At 37.1% G+C, this 24,144-nt stretch overlaps 1 protein-coding gene across 2 annotated transcripts in view; it reads left to right on the top strand.

Moving 5' to 3' along the window:
* Positions 1-24,144, top strand: part of LOC308691447 (ras-specific guanine nucleotide-releasing factor RalGPS1) — a 165,540-nt gene that overhangs the window by 2,632 nt on the left and 138,764 nt on the right. For both annotated transcript variants that reach the window (XM_081366649.1, XM_081366650.1), the window contains exons 2-3: positions 19,931-20,070; positions 22,498-22,602. In XM_081366649.1, coding sequence (XP_081222775.1) covers positions 20,014-20,070; positions 22,498-22,602 — 162 coding nt within the window. In that variant the 5' untranslated portion in view covers positions 19,931-20,013. The remainder of the gene's footprint in view (positions 1-19,930; positions 20,071-22,497; positions 22,603-24,144) is intronic.

Below are 24,144 nucleotides of genomic sequence, written 5' to 3'. Positions count from 1 at the left end.
CTGTCTGGACATCTGACATTACACAACACGCAACTTCTCCACGAGCGGGTCATGTTCAGAAGACTGTATTTATATCTCCCACACACACACTCTCAAACATCTGCATTCACTCCAGTGAGCGTCATTGACCGATATATCACCAACATTTTAGTTTAGCTGAATGAATACTATATACATGTACCAAGGTATTAAAATGGTACTTCCATGATCCATGTCATAAAAAATTATGGTAATGTGTTATTGTACATGTCCAAACATTTTTAGGATGTTTAAATATGTACACTATCCAACTGCGGTGAGGGAGTTTTCTTTTAAAGATTACTTTTATTCTCCAAGGATGCATTCAATTGATCAAGAGACAAATTCCTTTACAATGTTACAAAAGACAAATAAATGCTGTTCTTTTGAACTTTTTCATCAAAGAATCTTGAGAAAAATGCAGTTTCAACAAAAAAATATGAAGCAGCACAACTGTTTTCAACTTTGATAATAATAAAGTTATTAAACACAGTGAAGAATGGAGTAATGATGCTGAAAATCTAACTTTGATCACAGGAATAAATTGGATTTTACAATATTTCATAAATATTACTGTTTTATATTTTCGATCATAAATCAAAAGGCCTTTTTTGAGCATACGAGACTTATTTCAGAAACATAAACTTACAGACCCCAAACTTTTAAACGGTAGAGTATGGCTGAAAATTTTAATGAATCATATAAACATGCATTTTACAGAACAAGGTTGACTCAGAAGTGTAGTTTTAATAAGTAAATATTTGTCTGTAAAACAGATTCCAACTTGAGGAGGAAGTGTAAGTGTGTTATTGATATTTGCTCCAGATTCCAGTCCCTGAAATCCAGTCTGACCATCTTCTGCTTATAGTACAAACCACAAACGGTCTGAATAAACAGTCATTCAGTGATGAGGGTGTGTTAGTATGACCGTGTTGAGGAATCATGACTCGGTTCATTTTTATATGTAGTAATAAGAGGCCTAATATATAAGACTCCTCCAGTCTGCATCCAGGACCATTAACACATGCTGTCTAATTAATGCTTTAAACAACAGTGGCTTAACATCACATGCATAATGTAACGAGTGATTCAGAGATCAGTGATCAAGAACTGCGTTATCTTACAGCTTCCTGTGAAAGCGACGAGTTATGCTGACTTTGAACCAGTAGAGCAGGCTCGTTTACAAGAACTTGATTAATTAAAGATAATGTACTGAAGCTCTTGCCTGAGGATCTGATATTGTGTACAGTGAGAAGAGAAGTCATGGACGTCTCTATCTGAGTTCTGTTTTAATGATAGATTGATATCACCCCGGGGTTATAATTGTGACTGGACCGCTTGACAGAGTAGTTTTCTAAATGATTGGTATAAATTACTGGATTGAATTCGAATGTATTTTTAGAATTTTGAGTAACAAAAAACCCCCCAGAATGATTTAAATAAATAAATATAGTTTGTATCTGAATAATATAGTCTACATCAAATATAAACAAATATAAGTAATATAATTGACTGTTATAAATGACTTATGATATATATATATGACTCAAGACACATACAAGGACATCCTCTGACAGTCCAACTGTTTGTAGCAATATATGCCTCTTTTTTGCTTATGCACGCATGCTTGTGAAAGTGAAACTGATGACATTTCATACGTCTATTTGCTTGCTTGTTAATCAATAGGATATTAAATGTAGGTTAGGTTAGAGTATGTATATATATATATATATATATATATATATATATATATATATATATATATATATATATATATATATATATATATATATATATATATATATATGCATACAATACTGTGCAAAAGTCTTAGGCATGTTAATATCCCCCCCCCCTCAAAAAAAAATGGTTTTAAGTCAGTTATTTCTATCTTTTGCTGTAGTGTGTCAGTAGGAAATATCAGTTTACTTTCCAAACATTCTTTTTGCCATTAATTGTAATAATCCAGTGAGATTTGTGTATGCACAAGGAGTCTGACAACAGCCGGTATGATCTGATCTCACCATCATCGAGTCCGTCTGTGATTACATGAAGAAACAGAAGAAACTGAGACAGACTAAATCCAGAATTAACATGCCTAAGACTTTTGCACAGTACTGTATATAATATATCAGTGTTCAGTTCTCTACATATTAGTATTTGTTATAGCCATTTAATTAGAGATATCAGTGGTCCTGCTGTTTGACTGTGTGTCTCTCTCATCAATTGATATTTGTGTGTGTGTTTTTTGCTCTTTGCTCCGCTGTGCTCTTGTTTTGACGCCGGCCTATTTTTAGGTGTTGCAGACGTCAGCTCAAAGGGGAGCCGGTTTAAATGAAGTTCTCACCATCTGAGCCACGCTGCTTTATAAAAATACACAGCATCTGTTATCAAAGCGCAGATCGAAGTGTGTGAAATATTAGATTCTGACTCAATCATCTCTATTTGTGAAGGAGTGAGCATGTGTTGGGGTGAAGATATTCGAGACGTGACCACCTGGTCATTTCTGCTATTCTGGTTATAAAAGCAGCTCTGTTGCTGCCTGTCATCAATATGACCCTGTTTTTATCATGCTAGGGGTCATTTTAAATGATGGCAACAGTGTACAATAGCCTTATTATTTTTATTAAATCAAAGGAATGGAATTATACACTTTGCAAATGAAAATGGAAAAAAAGTTAATATATTTATTTGGAATTTGATGGACAGACACCAAAAGTTCATGTCGTTCAAAGCTAATAAGTATGTGTAACATTAGAGCAAAAACAGTGTCACGGTATGGTTTTTACACGCGAGTTGAAATTAAAGATCACTTTAATAAAGCTGTATATATTTATGATACAATACCTCTGAAAAGTATGTGGTTTTTGAAAGAAGTCTCTTCTGCTCACCAAGCCTGCATTTATTTCGTCAAACAGCATTACTGTGAAAAATTATTACAATTTAAAAGAATTGTTTTCTATGTGAATATATGTTAAAATCATTCTATTATGGTGATTTGCTGCTCAGGAAACATTTCTGATTATTATCAATGTTGAAAACATGTTGTGCTGCAATACATTTTTGTGGAAACCATTTTTTCAGGATTGTTTGATGAATGGACAGTTCAAAAGAACAGCATTTATTTTAAATTATAAATGACTTTCTGTCACTTATGATCAATTTAATGCTTTTAATATTGCTTTTCAATAGCACATCCTGCTCTTTTCTTTCTCATTCATGTTTTGTTATGAACTTTACATAATCGTCAACTGAAATCTGTGCGGATTATCAACAATACGATACATTTATAGGACATAAAGGGTCTCTGCGGCAAAAGTGAAAGTACCAGGCAGCGGCCAACAGGGTGAAATGTTTCTCTTTGCACAGCAAAGCACCCGTTTCAATAAAAGGATATATTAAAGTTTATAAAGCCTACTTTTACATTTTCATTGCTGTTTTAAAATGAATTTCGCCATCACCTTAAACAAGCTGTTCTGCTTGAATCCCAGTGCAGGAGCTGTAACTGTTAGGTCAGTGCCGGCCCGAGCCTTTTGGGGGCCCTAAGCAGAATTTGATTTGGGGGCCCCCTCCAAACACGCGGAGTCACCTGTGCTTGACGATTATTGACACAATGTCACTCTATAATGTTACATTATAAATTAATACAATGAGGTTATGTATTAATACAAAATAAATACTTAATAAAAAATAGATATACTTAAAAATGTTTTAACTTCTTCTTTACTCTTTTACTAACTCTTTGAAACTTCTGAAAACAAATTGTCACAAAACATATAAAAAATAATAATTTGCAAAATATCCTCCAACATTTTTGCAACACTTTGCAGTTTGAATGTTGTCTTGTATGAACATGACGGAGTATGTTTTTATGTTTCCACTGTTCGATCGCGTCCGCGCCTCTCACACACACACACACACACACACACAGACACACAACATACCATTGCAATGATATCGCAGCCTGTTCGTTATAGCCGTAATAAAATATAATAAAAAAATAGTCAACCTAACATATACAAATTACACTGCTCTGTTTAAATAGTCAGTAGTAGCCTAATTCGTACCATTCAGCGCTGCGCAGCCTAAGCACCCCCCACTGTGATGTTTCCAAGCACATTTTTGCGCATGTGAAGAGAATAATTTTTCCCCTCGATTGGATTTCAAGCACAATTATTTTTTTCTTCGATATTGGAACGTGGGTGAAGTACAAATAAGCCTATAATAAAGAATAGTTTGCCATCCAAATCCATCGCGAATGTTGAAACATTTTGATTCTAATGAGAGAGATACGTGAGCCCAACGCCGCTTTCACTTTCGCTTTAAATTAATTCGTTTTGGCTTGTTTATAGTTATTTTTTATCCTTGTTCTGTTCTGAATATCATTAAACTTAAAGGATAAATCATTGATCAAATCAAATTTTTGTGACATGGCTTATCATTACCGTGACTTTGCGCACGAATTGTCTGTGCACGCGAGGTTATGCGCATGACTCAAACACTGGCAGTCACAGCACCAGTTGTAGGCAGTACTGAAATCAGAATTTTCTTGTCTTGAATTATTAATCCATTCATTCATTTATGTCTTTTGTTTAAGTTAATTAATAAGTAAAAAAAAAAAAAAAAAAAAAAAAAAAACTCGCTTGGGGGGCCCCCTGGTGGCGAGGGGGCCCCAAGCAGCCGCTTAGTTCGCTTATGCCTCGGGCCGGCCCTGTGTTAGGTTACCACAGAAACGTAAGCGTTTGGTTGATTGCTGTGGTGACTCGTGACACTCGCGAACAGCACTGAACACATACGTCTTCATTTTTTTTATCGTTTGTTGGTAAAGGGTGAGAGACCTTGCGAGCCACACGAGCCATAGGTAACCACTGGTGTACACACGAAAACGAACTTCCGTGAGACTGGGCTGGTCTGACAGGGTGGGGGGCGTGGCATCACGATGGTGGCTCTCCATCGTGATGTCGGTCAGCCATCACGATGGACGATGATATCGTCCATCGGCACAACCCTAGTTCAGACTCTATAAAGTCTGAATCACTTTCAGAGCCTTTGTAAGCTAGACGATATATGATGCATCATTTGAATTTTATATTATTGTGCAACTAAACAACCAAACTTTTCATTGCCTGTAAGAACAGCCCTTAAGTTCTTCCTCGCACCAGCTTGTTTGGAACAAGTCCTTATTTGTATTTTCATATTACTCCAGGTTTTTCATCACTCAGTGTGAATGAAGTTATTCGTCCCACCCATTGAGTGTCAGAATCATCTTTCTCTTTCTCTCTTTCTCTTTTCTTCACATCGCTGTTCTCCTCTTTTCCCCACTAGCTCCCTTGATGGTTGGTGTGGCGTGTTGAATGACACTCGATCCGTTAGAGATGCTGAGTGTGCTTGTGGGCTGCAGTGATGTCATGTATTGAATCTCAGATAAGCTCTGGAGCATCTGAGGGCAAGTCCACCGCTGGAATCTGACTCCCTCATTACTCCACACATTTAATACGCTTAGGGGAATTTTTTCATATATGCGCAGCTAAACACCTGGTCCTTAACTTTGTGATTGGTTATGATAAGATTTTTGGTGGTACCTATTGCTTAATCAGCAGTCAGAATGACCAAAAGATGCTTATCCTTATCGAATGATGCATATTGGATGTATATTCATGCTGGGCAGACATACATGCATGCATTCTGAAGTGTTATTTTAGTGTTATTTACAGTATATGCAATTAAAGTATTTATGTGTTTTGCTATTGTTGGCTATTTTTAATAAGCTTTAATATTTTTTTTTTACCGAATTAGTGGCACTTTGTGGGCGGCAATTGCTTGAATTATTCATTATTATTGAATTATTCATTGTTTATTATTATTTTTAGAAAAACTAGAAAAACAAAACTAACCCGTTTGTGGGTTGCCTATTAGCACTGGGTTTAAATCCAAAATATGGCCAAATAGGTGCTTTTACATTTCGCTTTGAAACCAAATCTTCTGCCTTCTACTTGTCAGTCAGTCAGCTCTCCTCATTCTCGTCACGTAATAAATGAAATCATTCCTGCTGCTGATCTGTGCTGCGACTCTCGTTCGGCTCACGCTGACCTGAGCTGACACAAGATAATAACTTTAATGTACTTGAAGTGTGCAGGGGCGGACTTTACCATTAGGCAAAGGTCGGCAATTGCCTTGGGCCCCAAGCTACCTAGGGGCCCCCAAAATGCCCCATTAATTTATGCTTAAGTTTTTTTTTTAAATTTTTTTTTTAATTTTCGCAAATTATATATTTCTAAATCTCCATTTGCGAAAAATGGCATCAAATCATTAGTCGCAGAAAGGAGGGGGCCCCCCACCTCACTACATTGGACTATTCCATTATCTCACGCATCTGCGAAAGTGACAAGGCTGTATTGCGACAAAAAACTGACAGAGAAAAAGAAGTGATTGACAGAGTGTACAGAGTAGCCTAGTAGAGTAAAAATGAAGCGAAGCTACACAAGCGGTGCTGAAAAGAGGAGGAAAAATTGCAGAATAAGGTAACAAACTTTTTTGTGATGCCCGCTGACAATGACAACAACGATACAGGAAATACACAAACAGAGCAAGATGAGTCTAAACGTGAAAATGAAAAGTTTCGAAGTTACCCAAGCGTCTCAAATAAAAGAAAAAAAGACTCAGATACTGTAAGTAGGCTATTTGGGAAAGCTGCCAAAGATGACAAACTTTTTTATGGCTAGGAACAACAAACGTCCAACGCACAGAAAGATCGTGAAGCAAAGAGGACATGGAGACCGACAGACAAAACAGAGCAGTTTAAATTACTCAGGTCTCAGATTCTGTCAATTCTATTACGAAATAATAAATACCGTTTGGAGCTTGTAATGTGACGTGACCGATCCCTAGAGGCACGTGAACTGATCATCTTCGGTAATAACTTACCAAAATGTATTCCTTTATTCATAATATCGACCAATCAGTGTTTTTCAACCGCGGAAAGAGGTAAAACAGCTGGAGAACAATCGTCACATAACATTTAGCCTAACGTTCCTCAGGAAAGCCACTTAGTTACCATAATATAGGCTATAGCATGTTAGTTGACTAGAAAAATAAGATATAAAGAGTATTTAGCTAAATAGGGCCTATGTGTAGGCCTACTATATTATTTATTTAGTATATTGTTTACTTATAATTTAATTATAATAAAAAAGCATTGTTTAATTTTAGTTATTTTTAACCTTAAATAATACCAGCTGATATGGCTCTCTGTATGTTCACAGCATTATGTGAGTTTTTTTTTTCTTGAGAAAAATTAACGCCTATCTTGTGTACCTAATATGTATCCAAATGAGTCAATATTGAATCAAATCACAAGAATTGAATCGAAATAGTGAAATTTGTCAAGCAAAAAAAAAAAAAAAAAAAAAAAACAGAGCTTACCAGAAATTGTACCATGTAAACATTGTAACGTTTCTGTTTAGGAGTGAATACGTGTATGCAAGGTTTAAAGGGGAAGTTTTATTTCTCCTCTCCAACCTTTACCTGCCTATTCACCATTCAGTCTGTAAAAAAGAGATTTCGCTCTCTTTTAAAGGTGCAGTGTGTGATTTTTAGACGTCACAATAAGTTGATCTTCATAGAAGGGGGTTCCCGCGGTTATGTAGATATAAATGACTCATTCTAAGGTAATAAGAACATAACGGTTCATTAAGTAAGGTCTTTATACACCACTGAAAACATAGTTATGGATCTTATATTGCATTTCTGTCAATAGATCCTCAGAAATATGACACATTGCACCTTTAAAGATCGGATGGGGGGCCCATACATACCTTCGCCTTGGGCCCCCAATTTGCTAAATCCGCCACTGGAAGTGTGCACCAAGCTCTAGGAAAATGCAAGTGTCGGATCAGGACTTTTATATTGGCAGATACACACTATTCAATGGCTCTGATCAGATCGGGGGCACAAAAAACCTGATCGGACATCCCTAGAATGAATGATTCAATGGGCCCTATCATACACCCGTGCAATGCAGCACCAGGTGCTAGTTTCAGCCCGACGCAGTTATCATTTTCACGTCCTGCACCACGTTGTTTAAATAGCAAATGCATTTGCGCCTATTTTTGCGCCCATGGGCTTGCTAGTCTGAAAACGAGGTGTGTTCTGACGCATTGTTGGCGTGTTGTTATTCTGAGGCAACTGAAATAGACTGAGCCATTGACCAATTGAAACCTGGTCTAAAGTCAATGACGCAATATTTTTTATGTTATTTAAAGAGCGCGTTAGTAATGTGCGCCTATAGGCAGGGCCACAACGCGCGTACATTCTGCTTATTAAAAACACAGGGACGCACAGCAGCACACAAACATGGCAAATATTTAAAATAAAAGGATTACAATGTAAATGTGTACATAAAGATATGGTAGAATCCGGCTTGTCCCGTAGATGGTCTGCTTTAACCTCGCACACGAGCAGATCCGTTTGCTCTCTGGAGACGTGTTCAGTTTTTCTGCTTTCAAATTCCGTCATGTACATAGCGAATCTGCCATGGCGCGAGCACAACTGGCTTTTAAAGGGAATGGGAGATGAGACTCTGATTGGTTTATTTCAGGTTACGCCCAAAACACACCCATTACTCATTAAGAGAATGGAGACAACCCTTTTGGACCATGCGCCTGGCGCATTGACCATGCATTTTTCCCGTCATTTAACTAGCGAAGGTGGATTCGGACATGCCCTTAGTGCACTTGCACCATGCGCTTAGATCGTTAAAATAGGGCTGTATGAAAAGACTTCACTTGATTCATTACTGGATGAATCAGCATTTTTGAACAAATCTCTTGATTGAATGAATGATTCAGTGACAAATGCATTTTTAACAGCCACTTGTCGCCACCTACTGGTATAACAATGTTTATACAATCTTTATTTCAAGCCTCAAGTTACTTTCAAAAGGTGATTTGCCATAGACAGAGCCAAATCATTGTTATTTTGGAATAAGTTTGCGTGGGTGTTTTAATCGAGATCACCATCTTTTAATGATTAATCGTGCAGCTAGTATAAAAAGTGAGATAATGTTCAGTCAGGCAGTGATTATGGCAAAATAAACCACTTGAGCGTGCTACAAAACAGCTCTGCTCCATGTGAGGCCCTGATCACCCTTTCAGGTTTTTGATAATGACCACCTGACTGCACATTTTCCCTGACATATAATTTCAGGGAGACTACTATGAAACTTTCTCCAAGTATGACATCCAGGGTGAAGTATCCCTGCTTGCAGTGCACCCTAACTGTGTTCAGGGTTCAGTTTCCACAGGCAACCGTCAAAACCCATTCAGAAACTCGCAACAGCAGCCAGCCGGCCCACATTCCAAGTGGTTTGCTGTTGCCATGACGATGGTCCCTTAGAGCCCAAGATTGTGGAAGGGATGAGAAACGAAAGGTCTGTTGCCAAGTATGATCCCTGGGATGAAGAATCCAAACATCAGTTCTGCAAGAGCTGCTGTATAAATCACCACTGAGGATAGATGAGTTTTGCTGATGTCTCTGGGCCTGCGTCCTGTCAAATTGCGATTGCTGTCCTAATCCTCTTAGTGTTCAGTAGGGTGGTTATACTTGGCTGGTAAATGACTAGTGATTGACCAGTATATCAGTCTTTGGTCATTCAGCATCAGCTGATAATCCTGCCTGCTTGACTCAAAACAAAAGTGTTTTACCCCATTGTGTCAATACTGATGTATTTTGGCCACTGGCCACAACTAAAAGAGATGTTTAGCAATAATAGCATGTATTTTAAAGGGGACCTATTATGCCCCTTTTTACAAAATCTAATCGAAGTATCAGGTGTCCCCAGAATGTGTCTATGAAGTTTCAGCTCAAAATACCCCACATACACATTTTTGAGTTAAAGCAAAAATAAGCTGTTTTTGTGCATGTATCTTTAAATACAAATGAGCTGCTGCTCCCCTATCCAGAAGAGGGCGGAGCCTACAGCTCGTGCCTCCGATACTCTGCAAAAACTAACAAAACATCAATTTGGTTTTGATTATCATCTCTCATCAGTTCTCCGTCATCATGAAAGTTATTATTTGCATGCGTTTTAAAGCCATATCAGTCGGTTATGTCTGTGATCATAAACAGCAAGTAAAGAAATTGCACGTGTATATTAGATCTGAGTATTAAAGTGAAAGCAGTGTAATATACAGTACCTACTGTGGATAAAGGCCCACTGAAGTTCCTTTGAATGCGCAGCTTTGTGTGATGCATTGACACAATTTCCACTGAAACAGGAAGCTAAGGCGGGACATATTGAATGGCTCCTCCCCCTTTTCAAATAGCCAATAGTGTTTAGTTTACCTCAAAGACTGCAAGATGTACTTGACAGCATCATGGAAGCGAATCCGAGCGCTGATGATACGTTGGATTCAATAGTAGACCGATGATGAGGATGAAAATGAGCCAACCGTCTTTGGAGTCAGACTGTATCAGATTGAGCCAAGTACAGTAACGTTACGGGGCGGGACTCTAGATTGCATTTGATTGGACAGAAGATCTGATGAGAAACTGAAGTCTGCGGTGATGTCATAAAAATATGTGATATATTTTAGAGGAAGGGAGAGGCTGTAAGTTTTGAATGCTTATATCTCCTAAATGCTAATTTTGTCATTGTTTTGGAACAGACCAGCTTATTCATAACTTTAAGGCTAAGGCTATTTCAGGGGGGCTTTAATATGAATTGAACAACAAAAGAAAATCAAAAAATCACTCACTGCTCTTGACTGTGTAAGCCCGACTAAAGGTCCATTGGTGGATTCCAATAATACGGGTGAAGGTTACTGTCTTTCCTTTTACGCAACACAACAAGATTAAATGAAATACATTTTCTCATATGTATTACCTTGTTATTTCATCTGACTCCATAAATGAAAAAGGTTTTAATGATATCTAAGCATCATTAAAAGCAAGCGAATGTTTGATTTATTCTTTTTAACTCTTTAATTATATTTTACCCGCTCAGATTAGGAAACTGTCGCTTATGAGGTCCTCACAAAAACAGAGGTAATTGGCTGTATACCTGAGACGGTCGCATTCACGCTTACACAATCAGAGATACTTTTGTATTGCCCCCATGGTTTTTGCATACACTTGAATTTAAAGTAACGTTTACTTCAGTAGAGGTATGGCCACTACTACAGATATAAGTTGACCAACTTTACTTCTCTTATAATAGCTTTGGATTGACCATGCCATGATTTCTCACGTACACTTATCTAAAGTAACATTACATAATAACAGAGGTAAGACGCACCCAAATTTAGGTTGGTCAAACAGCATTTGCTGCCCTAAATGGAAATTCCCTTCTTGTCTTTGCAAAACCAAGTACACTTGAATTAGTGCCAAATATTAGTCATCACTAATCTGACGCAGATTTGAGGTAACATACGAGTCTTTTTAATCTACTTGGGAAAACAATTTCAGAGCAAGTCAGGTAAATGTATCATGCCAAAGATAATAAATACAAAACATCAAATGCTCTGGAATAAAGAGAAAAGATGCAAACCTAACATTAGAAAATACATGATGCTGAGAGTCTTGGAGAGTTACAAATCGCCCCGAGCCTTTATCAGCATGTCCCTAAATACTCAGACCAAGGCAGAAACCTCTTTTCAAATGAGTACAACAAGACATTTCAACAAGAGTTCACAGTGGGAAATTGCATTAATCACCGTCCCAGAATAACTAGGAACAGAAGTTGATTTACATGGGGGCACACCCACAGCAGCAGAGGTACACAACTTCCTTACTTGAGTGAAAGTATAGATACTACAGGTCAAATATTACTCCGTTACAAGTAAAATTTGTAAAGACCTTTTTTTACTTAAGTAAAAGTACAGAAGTACTTGTTTTTAAAAGTATCAGAAGTAAAAAGTAAATGTCAATGCATTGTTTTATTATTGTTGCATTGTTGTATGTAATAGTACCGTATGCCTCTGAATCTATGCCTGCATACCTACCCTCATATCAATATCAAATTTATTTCTAAAACACAGTTCCAGTAGTGGGATTGAATGTGAGATTGAATAAGTGCACTCAATTACATCCACAATGGTTTCGGACACACAAATGGCTGTTCCCTCAAATATTGCCCTATTTAAAGTTTTTTGGCTTTCAGTATGAATATGTTAGCCTTACTGTTATCTATAAGCTAGTGTGCTCCAAAAAAGTGACAAAATTCTCATTGAGAAAACCAAACCCAACGTTGAAAATGAAAATCAGGTTTATGTAAGAATCCAATGTCAGATTGACGTTGATCTCCAATGTTGGACAGACGTTGTATTGTGGTTGAAAATGAAAATCAGGTTGATGTCAGAAACCAACATCAGTCGGGTACTGACGTCAACCCGACTTTTATTTTCAACTAAAATGCAACCCCTGCAACCAAAATCATCCACTGACTGATGTTACTTTCTACTGTTTCATTTAGAAACAGATTAAGTCACACAAACACCACAAGTGTCTTGTGAAGAAATAGACTGGCTGTATAACTATCTCATGCAAACAGAATATCGCTGTGGAGATCAGTACTTTTTCCGCAGTGTAGAGCGCGAGCGCAGGGTTGCCAGATTGCACAGATTAAGTAAAACACTGGGCGTAAAATGTAAGAGAAAGCTCTGTTTGGGTGATTTGGGGGATTTAAGCTATTTAGATCTGGCAGCCACAAACATCAACGCTAGTGGGGACTTGTTGTTAACAATGCAAGATAATGCAAATGTCAAATAAAAAAAGCGTTTTCAGGATAAATAACAAGCGGGCAAATATCGCGACGATTATTTAAAATTAATCGAGAGTGGCAGATATCATTATCGCGATTTAAAATACGATTAATCGTGCAGCCCTAGTTCAAATGTTAATTTCATTTGTTTTCTCGCGAGGTAGCCCAGACTTACTGGCACCTGCCTTGCAACTGAATAATTTTAGTAGCTTTATTAGAGATTCTTTTAAAGAATACATTTCTCACTGAATGCTGCTGTTAAATGCTGGCGAGGAGATAAACATGACGGATTGTGTACATCTCACTCAGGGGAGGCGCTAAGCTAATAGGCTTTTATCGCATCACAATAGATCGCCGAAGTAGCCGAGAACTGCAGTGTACTGCGTCTTCCGGTTATTGCGTTCACCATGGCTGCCTGTTAATTATCACTGGACTACTTCGCTCTCGCATCTCTTTTTTTTTTTTTTTTTCTTGATTCCATTTTAATGGTTTAATTAAATTGTTATAACCATTTATTTAAAATGTAATGATTTAAGCAAAACTTTCTTCAAAGGTTAAACCAAACTTTTATTTTGACTGGTTTCCTTGTAGACCTTTGAGTCTCTCTGTGTTTTATGATATGACGATTTTCAAATGAAGCTAAAATGCTGCTGAAGTGACTATCAGAGCGGCTGTGTTGATGGAGTACATTAATGTCCTCATATAGGCTGAAAACATCGCGAGTGTCATGCGTGCCTCATTGTGTGTGTGGTATACAGCGGGTCTGTGCCATTCATTCACCGAGACATGCAGAACATGCATGATTCCTATTTAAATAGTATTTATGCGGTTTAATATTGACAGACACTGGTCTATATCACGATTTTATTTAAGTTTACTGACCTTCTTTTCATCTAAAGGTAACTAAGTAACCACCGGAAGTGCGAGTACACTGCTTAGCGATTTCGAACGTTCCGAAACCAGGAAATGAGATAAAGGCCTATAGGGCAGATTCTGTGCTGGTCTGTTACCATGTGACGTCACATTGGAGCACATTCCTGAACAGCTCATTTTGAGACACTGTTTCAGATTTATGGGGAAAATGACAAACGGAGTGGATGGATTTCTACCACAATAGGATGGTTGCGTTCACACACTGCTGACACATAATTATGTTCAAAAACAATTTAAACAGGCCACATTGCTGAATGTGATATGTAAATGTCCGGTCATATGTTAATGTTATTTTATCACACACTGCTGTGTAAAGAGATATTTGGACACCTGGCCTGCAGTGAAGTTTGTGCTGCTTTATATCACTGCTCTACTTCTACATCCTGCATCATACATGCCAGTTTCATTCTGATGAGAGCTGCAGAAGGCAGGAAACTCCTGCCCTGTAATCTACAGTGTTTTTCTCCAGTCAGCTGTGAGAATGAAGTGTTGTCAACTTCACCGGCTGGTTTGATCTGGGGTGAGTTTCCTAAAAGCATCCGTCATTATCAGCATAGCTCAACGAGTCGGTGTTTCCTGAAACCATCGTTCCAACGAACATTCGCAACACTTGTTTCAACCGTCCCGACAGCGCCTCCTGCCAGTTAAACCCGGTCATAGCCTATACTGTTCATAGAGTCATATACTGTTCCTAGACTTGTTTCTTTTAATGCAAATTAATTTTAATTTACTCAACAGATGTTACCTCTTTAATAATCATCAATTGTCGAATCTTCAATCTTCAATAAATTTCATTTATCGTGTTCCGGTTGAACGTGTTTTCTTCATAATAATAACAGGCTATTCAACTAGCAAACACTCTATGACTCAAGGAAGAAATGTAAGAAAATTAATTGTAAACGTATTTGTCCGTCTTCATCAAAATAGCCTATTAGAAAGATTCCAAAATGTGCGTAGGCTTATCGCCGATTGTTTATTGGGCGACAGAACAAAAATGGTTAATATGAACCTGTAAATTATAATAAATTACAAAATATGTTTGTAACAATATTGTACATAAGTTACTTGTCAGGTATTGTTCATAAAAACAAGCATTAGATGAATAGTTGCCGTTTAAACTCTTATGTATCATCCGTCCCGCCCCCGTGTTTCAATCACCCCGCTCAGGCGGGACGATTGAAACAAAGCATAACAACCGTTCAAAGTCAAATTTTACAGAAATCATTCTATATTTGTACTGAATAACACGATACTAAGAGAACACATATGTGAGTTGTTGATCACAAAAAAATAAATAATTTTTTTTTATTCCCCCCCCCCAAAAAAAAGGGTTTAAGTCAGATATTTATATATATACATTTAATCAATCTTGTTATAATCTTAACTAAATCACAAGATCACAAATAAAAATGTGTACATTTTTATGATGCTATTTAATTTAACTTTACAGGCATTCTTTAAAGTGAAGTCATTCTGTGTTTGTAAAGTATCGATGTGATTTATTCTTTCCTTAGTAGTTTTTACATTATAATAATATAATAGTGTGTGTGTGTGTGTGTGTGTGTGTAATAATCCAGTGAGATTTGTGTATGCACAAGGAGTCTGACAACAGCCGGTATGATCTGATCTCACCATCATCGAGTCCGTCTGTGATTACATGAAGAAACAGAAGAAACTGAGACAGACTAAATCCAGAAGAACTGCGGGAACGTCTCCGAGACGCTTGAAGAAACCTTCCTGCAAAGCTTCCTGAAAAACTATGGGCAAGTGTACCTGGACAAAAGCTGTTTTAAACGCAAAGGGTCGTTACACCAAATATTTATTTGAATTAGTTAATAGAAGTTAAATCATAAATAAATTCAATTCAAGCTTTGCAGGAAGGTTTCTTCAAGCGCCTCGGAGACGTTCCCGCAGTTCTTCTGGATTTAGTCTGTCTCAGTTTCTTCTGTTTCTTCATGTAATCACAGACGGACTCGATGATGGTGAGATCAGATCATACCGGCTGTTGTCAGACTCCTTGTGCTTACACAAATCTCACTGGATTATTACAATTAATGGCAAAAAGAATGTTTGGCAAGTAAACTGATATTTCCTACTGACACACTACAGCAAAAGATAGAAATAACTGACTTAAAACCATTTAGTATTGGACAAAATGTCTGTATTGCTGAATCCCTGGTGCAGACCATGGCTGTAGTTTCTTCTCTCAGTGACTGTGAGGACAGATCCCGGAGAGAGTTTAATAGCACTGCAGACTGAGCCGTATAATTACAGCATCCCACAGACATGCGAGAGGTGAGGGATAATTAAAGAGATTGAGGGTGACAAAAAAGGGGTGAGATGGAAGACAAAGTGGATGACTAATATGCAATGAACAGGGGTGTGTGTGTGAGTCTTTTATATTGAAAAATAGCTCTTTGTTGCTTATCACTGCTCTGTAACACTTGATCAGGGCCCTGAATCAATTACCTGTCACTCAACTCCACCTTTTTACCTCAGTGTGACTGGACAGATCAAGTCTACATAATTTTGACAAAAGTTAGCAAACAGTGAGACTAATCCAATTGCAGTCACAGCATAGCCTAGTTTATTCATGCTGCAGTGCATGCTGGGAACTTGCAAACGAACACTTAAAGGGTTAGTTCACCCAAAACTGCAAATTCTGTCAGTAATTACTCTCCCTCATGTTGTTCCAACCCCGTAAGACTTTCGCCCATCTTCGAAACACAAATTAAGATATTTTTGATGAAATCTGAGAGCTGTCTCACTCCTCCATAGGCTTCTAGGTAATCGATATCTGCCAGCCCAGAAAAGTTAGGAAAGATGTCGTTAAAATAGTCCAAGTGACTACAGTGGCTCAACCTTAAGTTCATCAAGCGACAAGAATACTTTTTATGCGCCACTTTTATTTTTTCTCGTTGATTTCTCACGATTCGAACATCCAGGAAATGCACACTTTAGAACCATTTTAAACTAAAAGTTCAAGTTCAAGTTACTTTATTTGTACCCGAAGGTAGATTTTGTTTGCAGTTGAGTCCTCATACACACATATGGAAAACAAAGGGGCATATATCACTCATCATTCAACTTAAGATAGTAAAAATTAGGAAATGGCAACAATAATTTTTTTTTTAAAAAATACTTAAAAAAAAAAAAAAACATTGAGACCCATCTGCACCACTATTGTATGCTATATAATATACTATTGTGTATTATACTATACTGTACTGTACTGTACTGTACTGTACTACTGTATATCATACTATACTAATATATGCTATGCTATACTATTCTACTTTTGACTATACTATAAAATAGGCTACTGTGCTATAATATAATATCCTGTACTCTATTATCCTCTAATATACTATAGTGCACTAGATGTAGTTGCTGAAGAGGTTGTCAAAAGGATCCGACAGGTGTTCATGAAGCCCCGTAAGTGTAGTTCATTCTTTAAGTATGTATTGTGAATAACAAAAAACATGGAGGCGCCCACTCTATTGAAGTGGACTGAGTGAAAGCGGGAGGCAAACTAATGTGCGTCTCCTTGGAAACTCTTAATGGCTTTCACACCCGCTCTCAGTCCAGATGGCGTCTGAAGCGGGTGATGTCAGACGGACTGCTGCGCTGATGATCCAGTATAACACTGATGTGTGTGAGATAGTATTATCACTGACTCATGGGGGATTACATCGCAGATAATATAGGAAACGATTTCAGATTATAATCAGAGGCTCTGGAGTGATGGAGCGGAGGGTTTTGGGTTGTGCTGTTGAGGGAGTTACAAATAAAAGCCGTCTCGAATTGAGCTGAGTCGGGAAGACACACACACACACACACACACACACACACACACACACACACACACGCACACACACAAAGGGTTAACTCAAGAATGCTTTATGGTACAAAAAGATCTATACAAGCAGAATTGACTTATTAATTTTTCATTTTTATTTCTTTTTTTTTTCTTCAGGGCGAATCACTCGGGATTATTATTTAAACCTGCAAATATATTGAAAGTTTAGTTGTCACTCATAGTGTTATGCTGATCCTATAATTTGTAATAAATGTAGTTATTTTAAATGAGACAAAAATGAACAATAGAAGCACTAACATTAGTGGTCTCAGTTATTAGTGGTTTCACAACACAACAAATAGTATGTAGGATTATACATTATTTAAATATAACAGATACATAACCATTTTTCAGTTTAGGCTAATATGCATGCATTATGTATTACTTAAATGGGAATGAGTTGAATATTGATGTGATTTAAGTGATATAAATGGATGGTTTGAAATTGAAACAAATCTCTTCTGATAAAGCATCTAGAAAGGCCCTGTTTGAGTAATTTGTAGTTGAGAGACGCCACCTAGTGGTGTGGATGAGTGTTCAACAATTTTGTAAGTGGACTCAAACATTAACACTGTTAATAGTTACAACAGTTCAGTTATATTGTTATAGTTTTGTTAGTAGTCGCTATTTAGCATATTAGTGTACAGCAGGATGATGATGCAATAAATTGATCAAATGTAACTAAATACATTTAAAATGTTTAAAATATTTCTATTTCAAATAAAGGCTGTTCTTTTGAACTTTCTATCCATCAAAGATTTTTGAAATCCTGATGGTTACAAATAATAATTAAAAATGTTTCTCAGTGAAGGATCATGTGACACTGAAGACTGGAGTAATGATGCTGAAAATTCAGCTTTGATCACAGGAATAAATTATATTTTACTACTGTATATATTACAGTAGAAAACAGAACATTTTGAATAGTAATAATATTTCACAATTTTACTGTTTTACTGTATTTTTTTTTAAATCAAATAATGGCAGCCTTTGTGAGCAGAAGCGTTTAATGTTTAAAAAATATGTAAAACATTTTTACCACAAACTTTTGATCAATAGTGTACTACTTATTTATATTTTCATTCATATTCATATTTAGTTTTTTTGGTCTCTCCATAAAGGATCTTATGGATGCTTTAAAAAGTTATGATATGCATTCAGAACGTTGTATTGATAATAAGCCAAAAAACTGGATTTAACATTGAGGAGCTAATGATAAGCTCATATAAAGACCACTAGAGGTCATCACAGCTCCTCTGATTTGGCTTCAGTAACAGGCCATATTTAATAGTGTAATAAACACAATGAACTTGATATTTTTTAAAGAATTTTCTTTGGCCATAAAACTGAAGATGTTGATAGTAAATGTGGGTGGTCTTATGTTAATGAGCACATAAGCATGATGGCTTCTATGAGCTGTTTTTGCAGTTTAGTTGGTGTAAATTCTCTGGCTGGATGTAAAGGATCTTGAGCTGTGAATGCCAGAGCAAGTCTATAGAGCATCAAACTTGTTCATTTCGAAAGAGCATGAATGTCCTGTTTTCCATTGTTTCCTTTGGAGTGAAATGTTGACATGTAAAAAGTCTGAACGAAGAAACACCCCTGTAGCTGAAATGATGATATGGTCTCACAGTTGGAGCTGAGATTAAAACACTTTCTTTACAGCAACATATCTGTCATTGTAAATGAAATTTCCCGATTCTCAGACCAAAGTGGGGGTTTCAGATCTCCAGCTGGGTGTGGAGAACTTTTCCAAAACCCATTAAGTGTGTTGATCACTGCCTCAGTGATCCGAGAGGATTTCCATTGTAAAAGTCACATTCTTTCCTATTTGTTGCGCTCTTTCCCGACCCGGCGGTTCATCGGTCAGTCAGGTATGCTGGGACTTCCTCTGGCCATCTGGGAAAGAGAGCAAACCCAGTCCCTTTGGAGTTCCTTAGACGTTTAGTTTTCCCTACGCCGTACACACACACACACACACACACACACACACACACACACACACACACACACACACACACACACACACAGACCACCAGTCAAAGGATTGAACCCACTTCATCTGTAACCACACACTCCCATGAAGCATTGCTGTTGACATAGAGTCAGACTCTTTACACTCTCAAGCTAATGATATATGATATTTTATACAGTGCATATGTCTTAATATTTTGCAATGAACCTAAGAAACATGCGTCAATATAATTTTAATCATTGTCCGATCTATATTATTTGATGGTATTTCAAACATTGGTTTGAACATCTTCATGATCTTGGAAAGTAATAAAGAATGAAGCTAATTTAATGTGTATGCCCTGAACATGACTATAACTGGTGTGTGTTTCTCCTCTGTGTGTCTCCAGGTATGGATGATTGGTCATATGTGGGGTCTGGCTGAGGGCCGCTGTTGCCCTGGCGTCTGCACCCCATTGGCTGATTCACCAGCATGTACCGTAGAAACGGCCTATCGGATGGCACCAGCATTAGCTCCGCCTCCTCTGAGGTAACCACTCCTCCTTTCATTTAAATATATTAATCTTATAAAATGATTAACTGATAAATAATTATTTTCTCATTGCCTTTGTTCAAGTGGTCATCATTGAAAATTATATTTCCTTATTTCAGCAGTATGACAAGATAGGACAGAAAGAGTGATTTATTTATTTATAACAATATAGTTCTTTAGTGACTCATGTACAGGGTTATTCTAGGTAACTAAAACCATAACACATTTCTGTGATACTGGAATAAATATTATAAAATCATAAAAAAAAAAAAATGGAATGAAAATGGGATATTCAAAATAAAAACAAATCCCAATGATCTCAGTCATTTCAGTCTCAATGATACTAAAATAACACTGTTTATGTATACCGTAAATTACTTTTTTATTTTTATTATATTTGCATACGTCAAGTAAATACCAGGCCTGAAACAGCAACATTGCTGATTATATATTATAATGTGTATATATAATCTATATATCTGTGTATATATAATCTGTATATGTAATCTATAATGCTATATATATAATATTATAATATTATAATATTATAATGACCTCGTCACGCACTGGTAAAACACCCTCTGTTGTGTTTCGTGGGGTTATGTCATTGCATCAGTGCACTTGCTGTCCTCACTTAGGTCCTGTACAGGGTGGCTGTTCTCTGATGGACAGTTATGGGTTTGCAGTGGAGCATTGCATTGCTCTAATGAGGGTTTGACCCTGAATGGCAGGCAGTGTGAATGAGGTCATGCTTCTGGCATCCACCGACCCCTCGTTTCCACTGCCATTACCAGCCCACCACCTGCAAACTGAAGAGATCCTCCACTGACAGGTGTACTGTGGTGGTACCATGGTATCAGATGGCAATACTGTTATTTTCATACATGCACTACCATTCAAAAGTTTGGTCTCGTTTAGATGTTTTGAAAGACTCTCACCAAAGCTGCATTTATTTGATCAAAAATAAAAACAGTAATATTGTGAAATATTACTACAATTTAAAAGAACTGTTTTCTCTTGTAATATAATATATAATGTATTCCTGTGATCAAAGCTGAATTGTCAGCATCATTACTCCAGTCTTCAGTGTCACATGATCCTTCAGAAATCATTCTAATATGATTATTTGCTGCTCAAGAAACATTTATTATTATTATCAATCAGTTGTTATGCTTCATATTTTTGTGAAAACCATGATAATTTTTTTTCAGGATTCTTTGATGAATAGAAAGTAAAAAAAAAAACAGTATTAATTTGTAAAATAAATCTTTTTTAACCTTATAAATGTCTTTACTGTCACTTTTGATCAAGTTAATGCATCCTTGCTGAATACAAGTATTAATTTCTCTCAAAACGGTGTAATGCTAAATGATTGCCATTTTCCTACCATGGTGCTTCAAAGTCTCATAAAATAGGGAACCATGACAAAACCAACAGCAACAGTGAACTATACATCATATTAATAATAACACTACACTGTATTATTATTGCTATTATTCATCATATCTACATATCAGTCAGTTGCAAGTCAGCTGTGCTCATTAATGCACTTTATTGCACATATTTTAGTCGGACTGTTGCTGCTAGACCTCTACACCTGTCATTATGCACTCATATTTATACTAATTTATATTTATGTACATTCTTCAATCTCCTTACAGTCTATATAATTCTATCGTGTTGTCATTCTTTCAAATTTTTAATCTAGTCTATTGTATTCTGTGGAGAGTCGTACAAAGCAGGTCGTACTGTGTGTGAGATTGTGTATGTGACCGATAAACGTAAAACCTGACACTTAAAATCAGTGAATTTGTTGTTTACCGTGTTTTTCCATGGTACATTTTTATGGTGATACCATGGTACTTTTTTGTAAGGGTCAGCTCTTTTTTATTTACAGGAAAGTATCAGAAAGTACCATGGTAATAAATTGTTTTTGGACATGTATGGACATTTAGACGCATCTTCATTCAGATGCTGTTATCATCAGATCAAAGATCAATCGAGCTCTGGGAACTTGCATGGTTTTTTCCAGCGCTGGCAGTCGTCCCGTGAGAAACACATCCCACATCTGCCATGATGAAAACCTCACGCTAACCGACAACTTTGCTTTTCCATGGAAAGAACTGTGCGGATATTTTAACGACAGACATGATGTGTTCTGTGACGGCTGGTGGTCAATACATGAGAGCCACACCAGAACAAATAAGGGATAATATACAGTCATCATCAAAAAATAACCCCAACCAGGACAATAAAAACAGGAACATTTAGTTAGACGATAATTGTGGTCAGTTTTGATTTCTAGTTGTCTTTCATTTGTTTATGAATAGTCATTGTTTGCATGCATCCCTCTCTTCTCTGTTATTGTTCTTGAGTTTAGGAGCATCTGTAATATTTCATGTGATGCTTCTTTCTCACATTCAGGGAAGCAACAGCTCCGTGTCTGTGGACGGCCCGAGCGCTGACTATGCGAAGAGCTACGATGCCGTCGTGTTTGATGTGCTGAAAGTCACGCCAGAGGAGTTCGCAGTGAGTAAAACTGTCAGCGTTCAATTTGATGCTTTCTCTGGTGGAAAACTTTGGTTCTACATCATTTGTCCTGTCCTGTAATGATGCAGCTCCTTGAGTCTCATTAGTAGCTTTCCTGGTCGATTGGGAGCTTTCCGTTTGGAAACAACAGCTCCGTTCCAAAGCCTTGCCGTCGAGCGCTTGTGTAACCATCATCCTGACTGACACTGGGCCTCATCAGCTCCAATACTCAGCATCCTTGTGGACACAATGAAAGAGAAAAATACTTCTGGAACAAACGTTTTTTGAAAAAGTCTGTGCTCGCTGCTATGTAGTTTGCTGTTAATGTATTACTAAGGTCTTAGCTGATCTCTTGGTCGGTTCAATCTGTTGGCTGGTTTTATAGGGGGTTTAGGGCAGTAGATCAGGTAAAACAAAGACACATTTAAATCACCTAAGACCAATGAACCCGTTATATGTATTATACATTCTTTTCTTTTCTTCTTCTTTATTTTTTAATACATTTTAAAGTCCCCATGTAGTCAATAATTGTATCCATTAAAGAATTAGTTCACCTCAAAATGAAAATTTCCTGATAATTTACTCACCCCAATGTCATCCAAGATGTTCACGTCTTTCTTTCTTCAGTGGAAAAGAAATTACGTTTTTTGAGGAAAACATTTCAGGATTTTTCTCCACACAATGATGAAGTCCAAATCAATGCAGTTTCAAAGGGCTCTGCACGATCCCAGCTGAGGAATAGGGTCTTATCTAGCGAAACAATTGGTCATTTTCTGAAAAAAATAAATGTATATACTTTTTAACCACAATTGTTTGTCTTGTGCTGGTCAGCGACGCGCCACGCATTGCGTCATCACGTTGGAGAGGTCACGCGTCACGTCATCTATCTAAGTTATTTGTCTGTGTTCTCCGGTTCAAAAAGGTAGGAAAGGGTGAAAAACTCCATCTCATTTTCTCTTCCAACTTCAAAATTGTCCGACATCTTTGTTTTAATTTATTATTATTATTATTTAAAAAAAATTTTGTGACCTTTCCAACGTGATAACGTAATACGTGCCGCATCTCAGAGATGGTACAAGACGGGCATTTGTGGTTAAAAAGTATATATATATATATAATTATTTTTTAGAAAATGACCGATTGTTTCGCTAGATAAGACCCTATTCCTCAGCTGGGATCGTGCAGAGCCCTTTGAAGCACTTCAGAGCCCTTTGAAACTGCATGGATTTGGACTAGGTTACCGTTGAAGTCCATTGTGTGTAGAAAAATCCTGAAATGTTTTCCTCAAAAAAAAATTATTTCTTTTCCACTCTTTTCCAAAACTCATCTTTGATCACCAAAATTAGATATTGAATTATTTTTCCCTGTGAAAAAACAAAACAAAATCTTTGTGCCTTAATATCTTGAATGCAACTATACACCCTTGCTTCATGAATATGCTAATTAGCCCCGCCACCACTCACTCACAGCAGCTCAGAGATCCTCTCGGCCAACTTACTGAGGCAAACGCTGCACAATGGTATCACTCTTTACGACATTGGG

This window comes from Scardinius erythrophthalmus (genome assembly GCF_964197995.2).
Source record: "Scardinius erythrophthalmus genome assembly, chromosome: 5".
In the NCBI taxonomy this organism is placed as follows: domain Eukaryota; kingdom Metazoa; phylum Chordata; class Actinopteri; order Cypriniformes; family Leuciscidae; genus Scardinius; species Scardinius erythrophthalmus.
The sequence above is the reverse complement of the archived record's forward strand: the minus strand, read 5'-3'. Positions and strand labels throughout refer to the sequence as shown.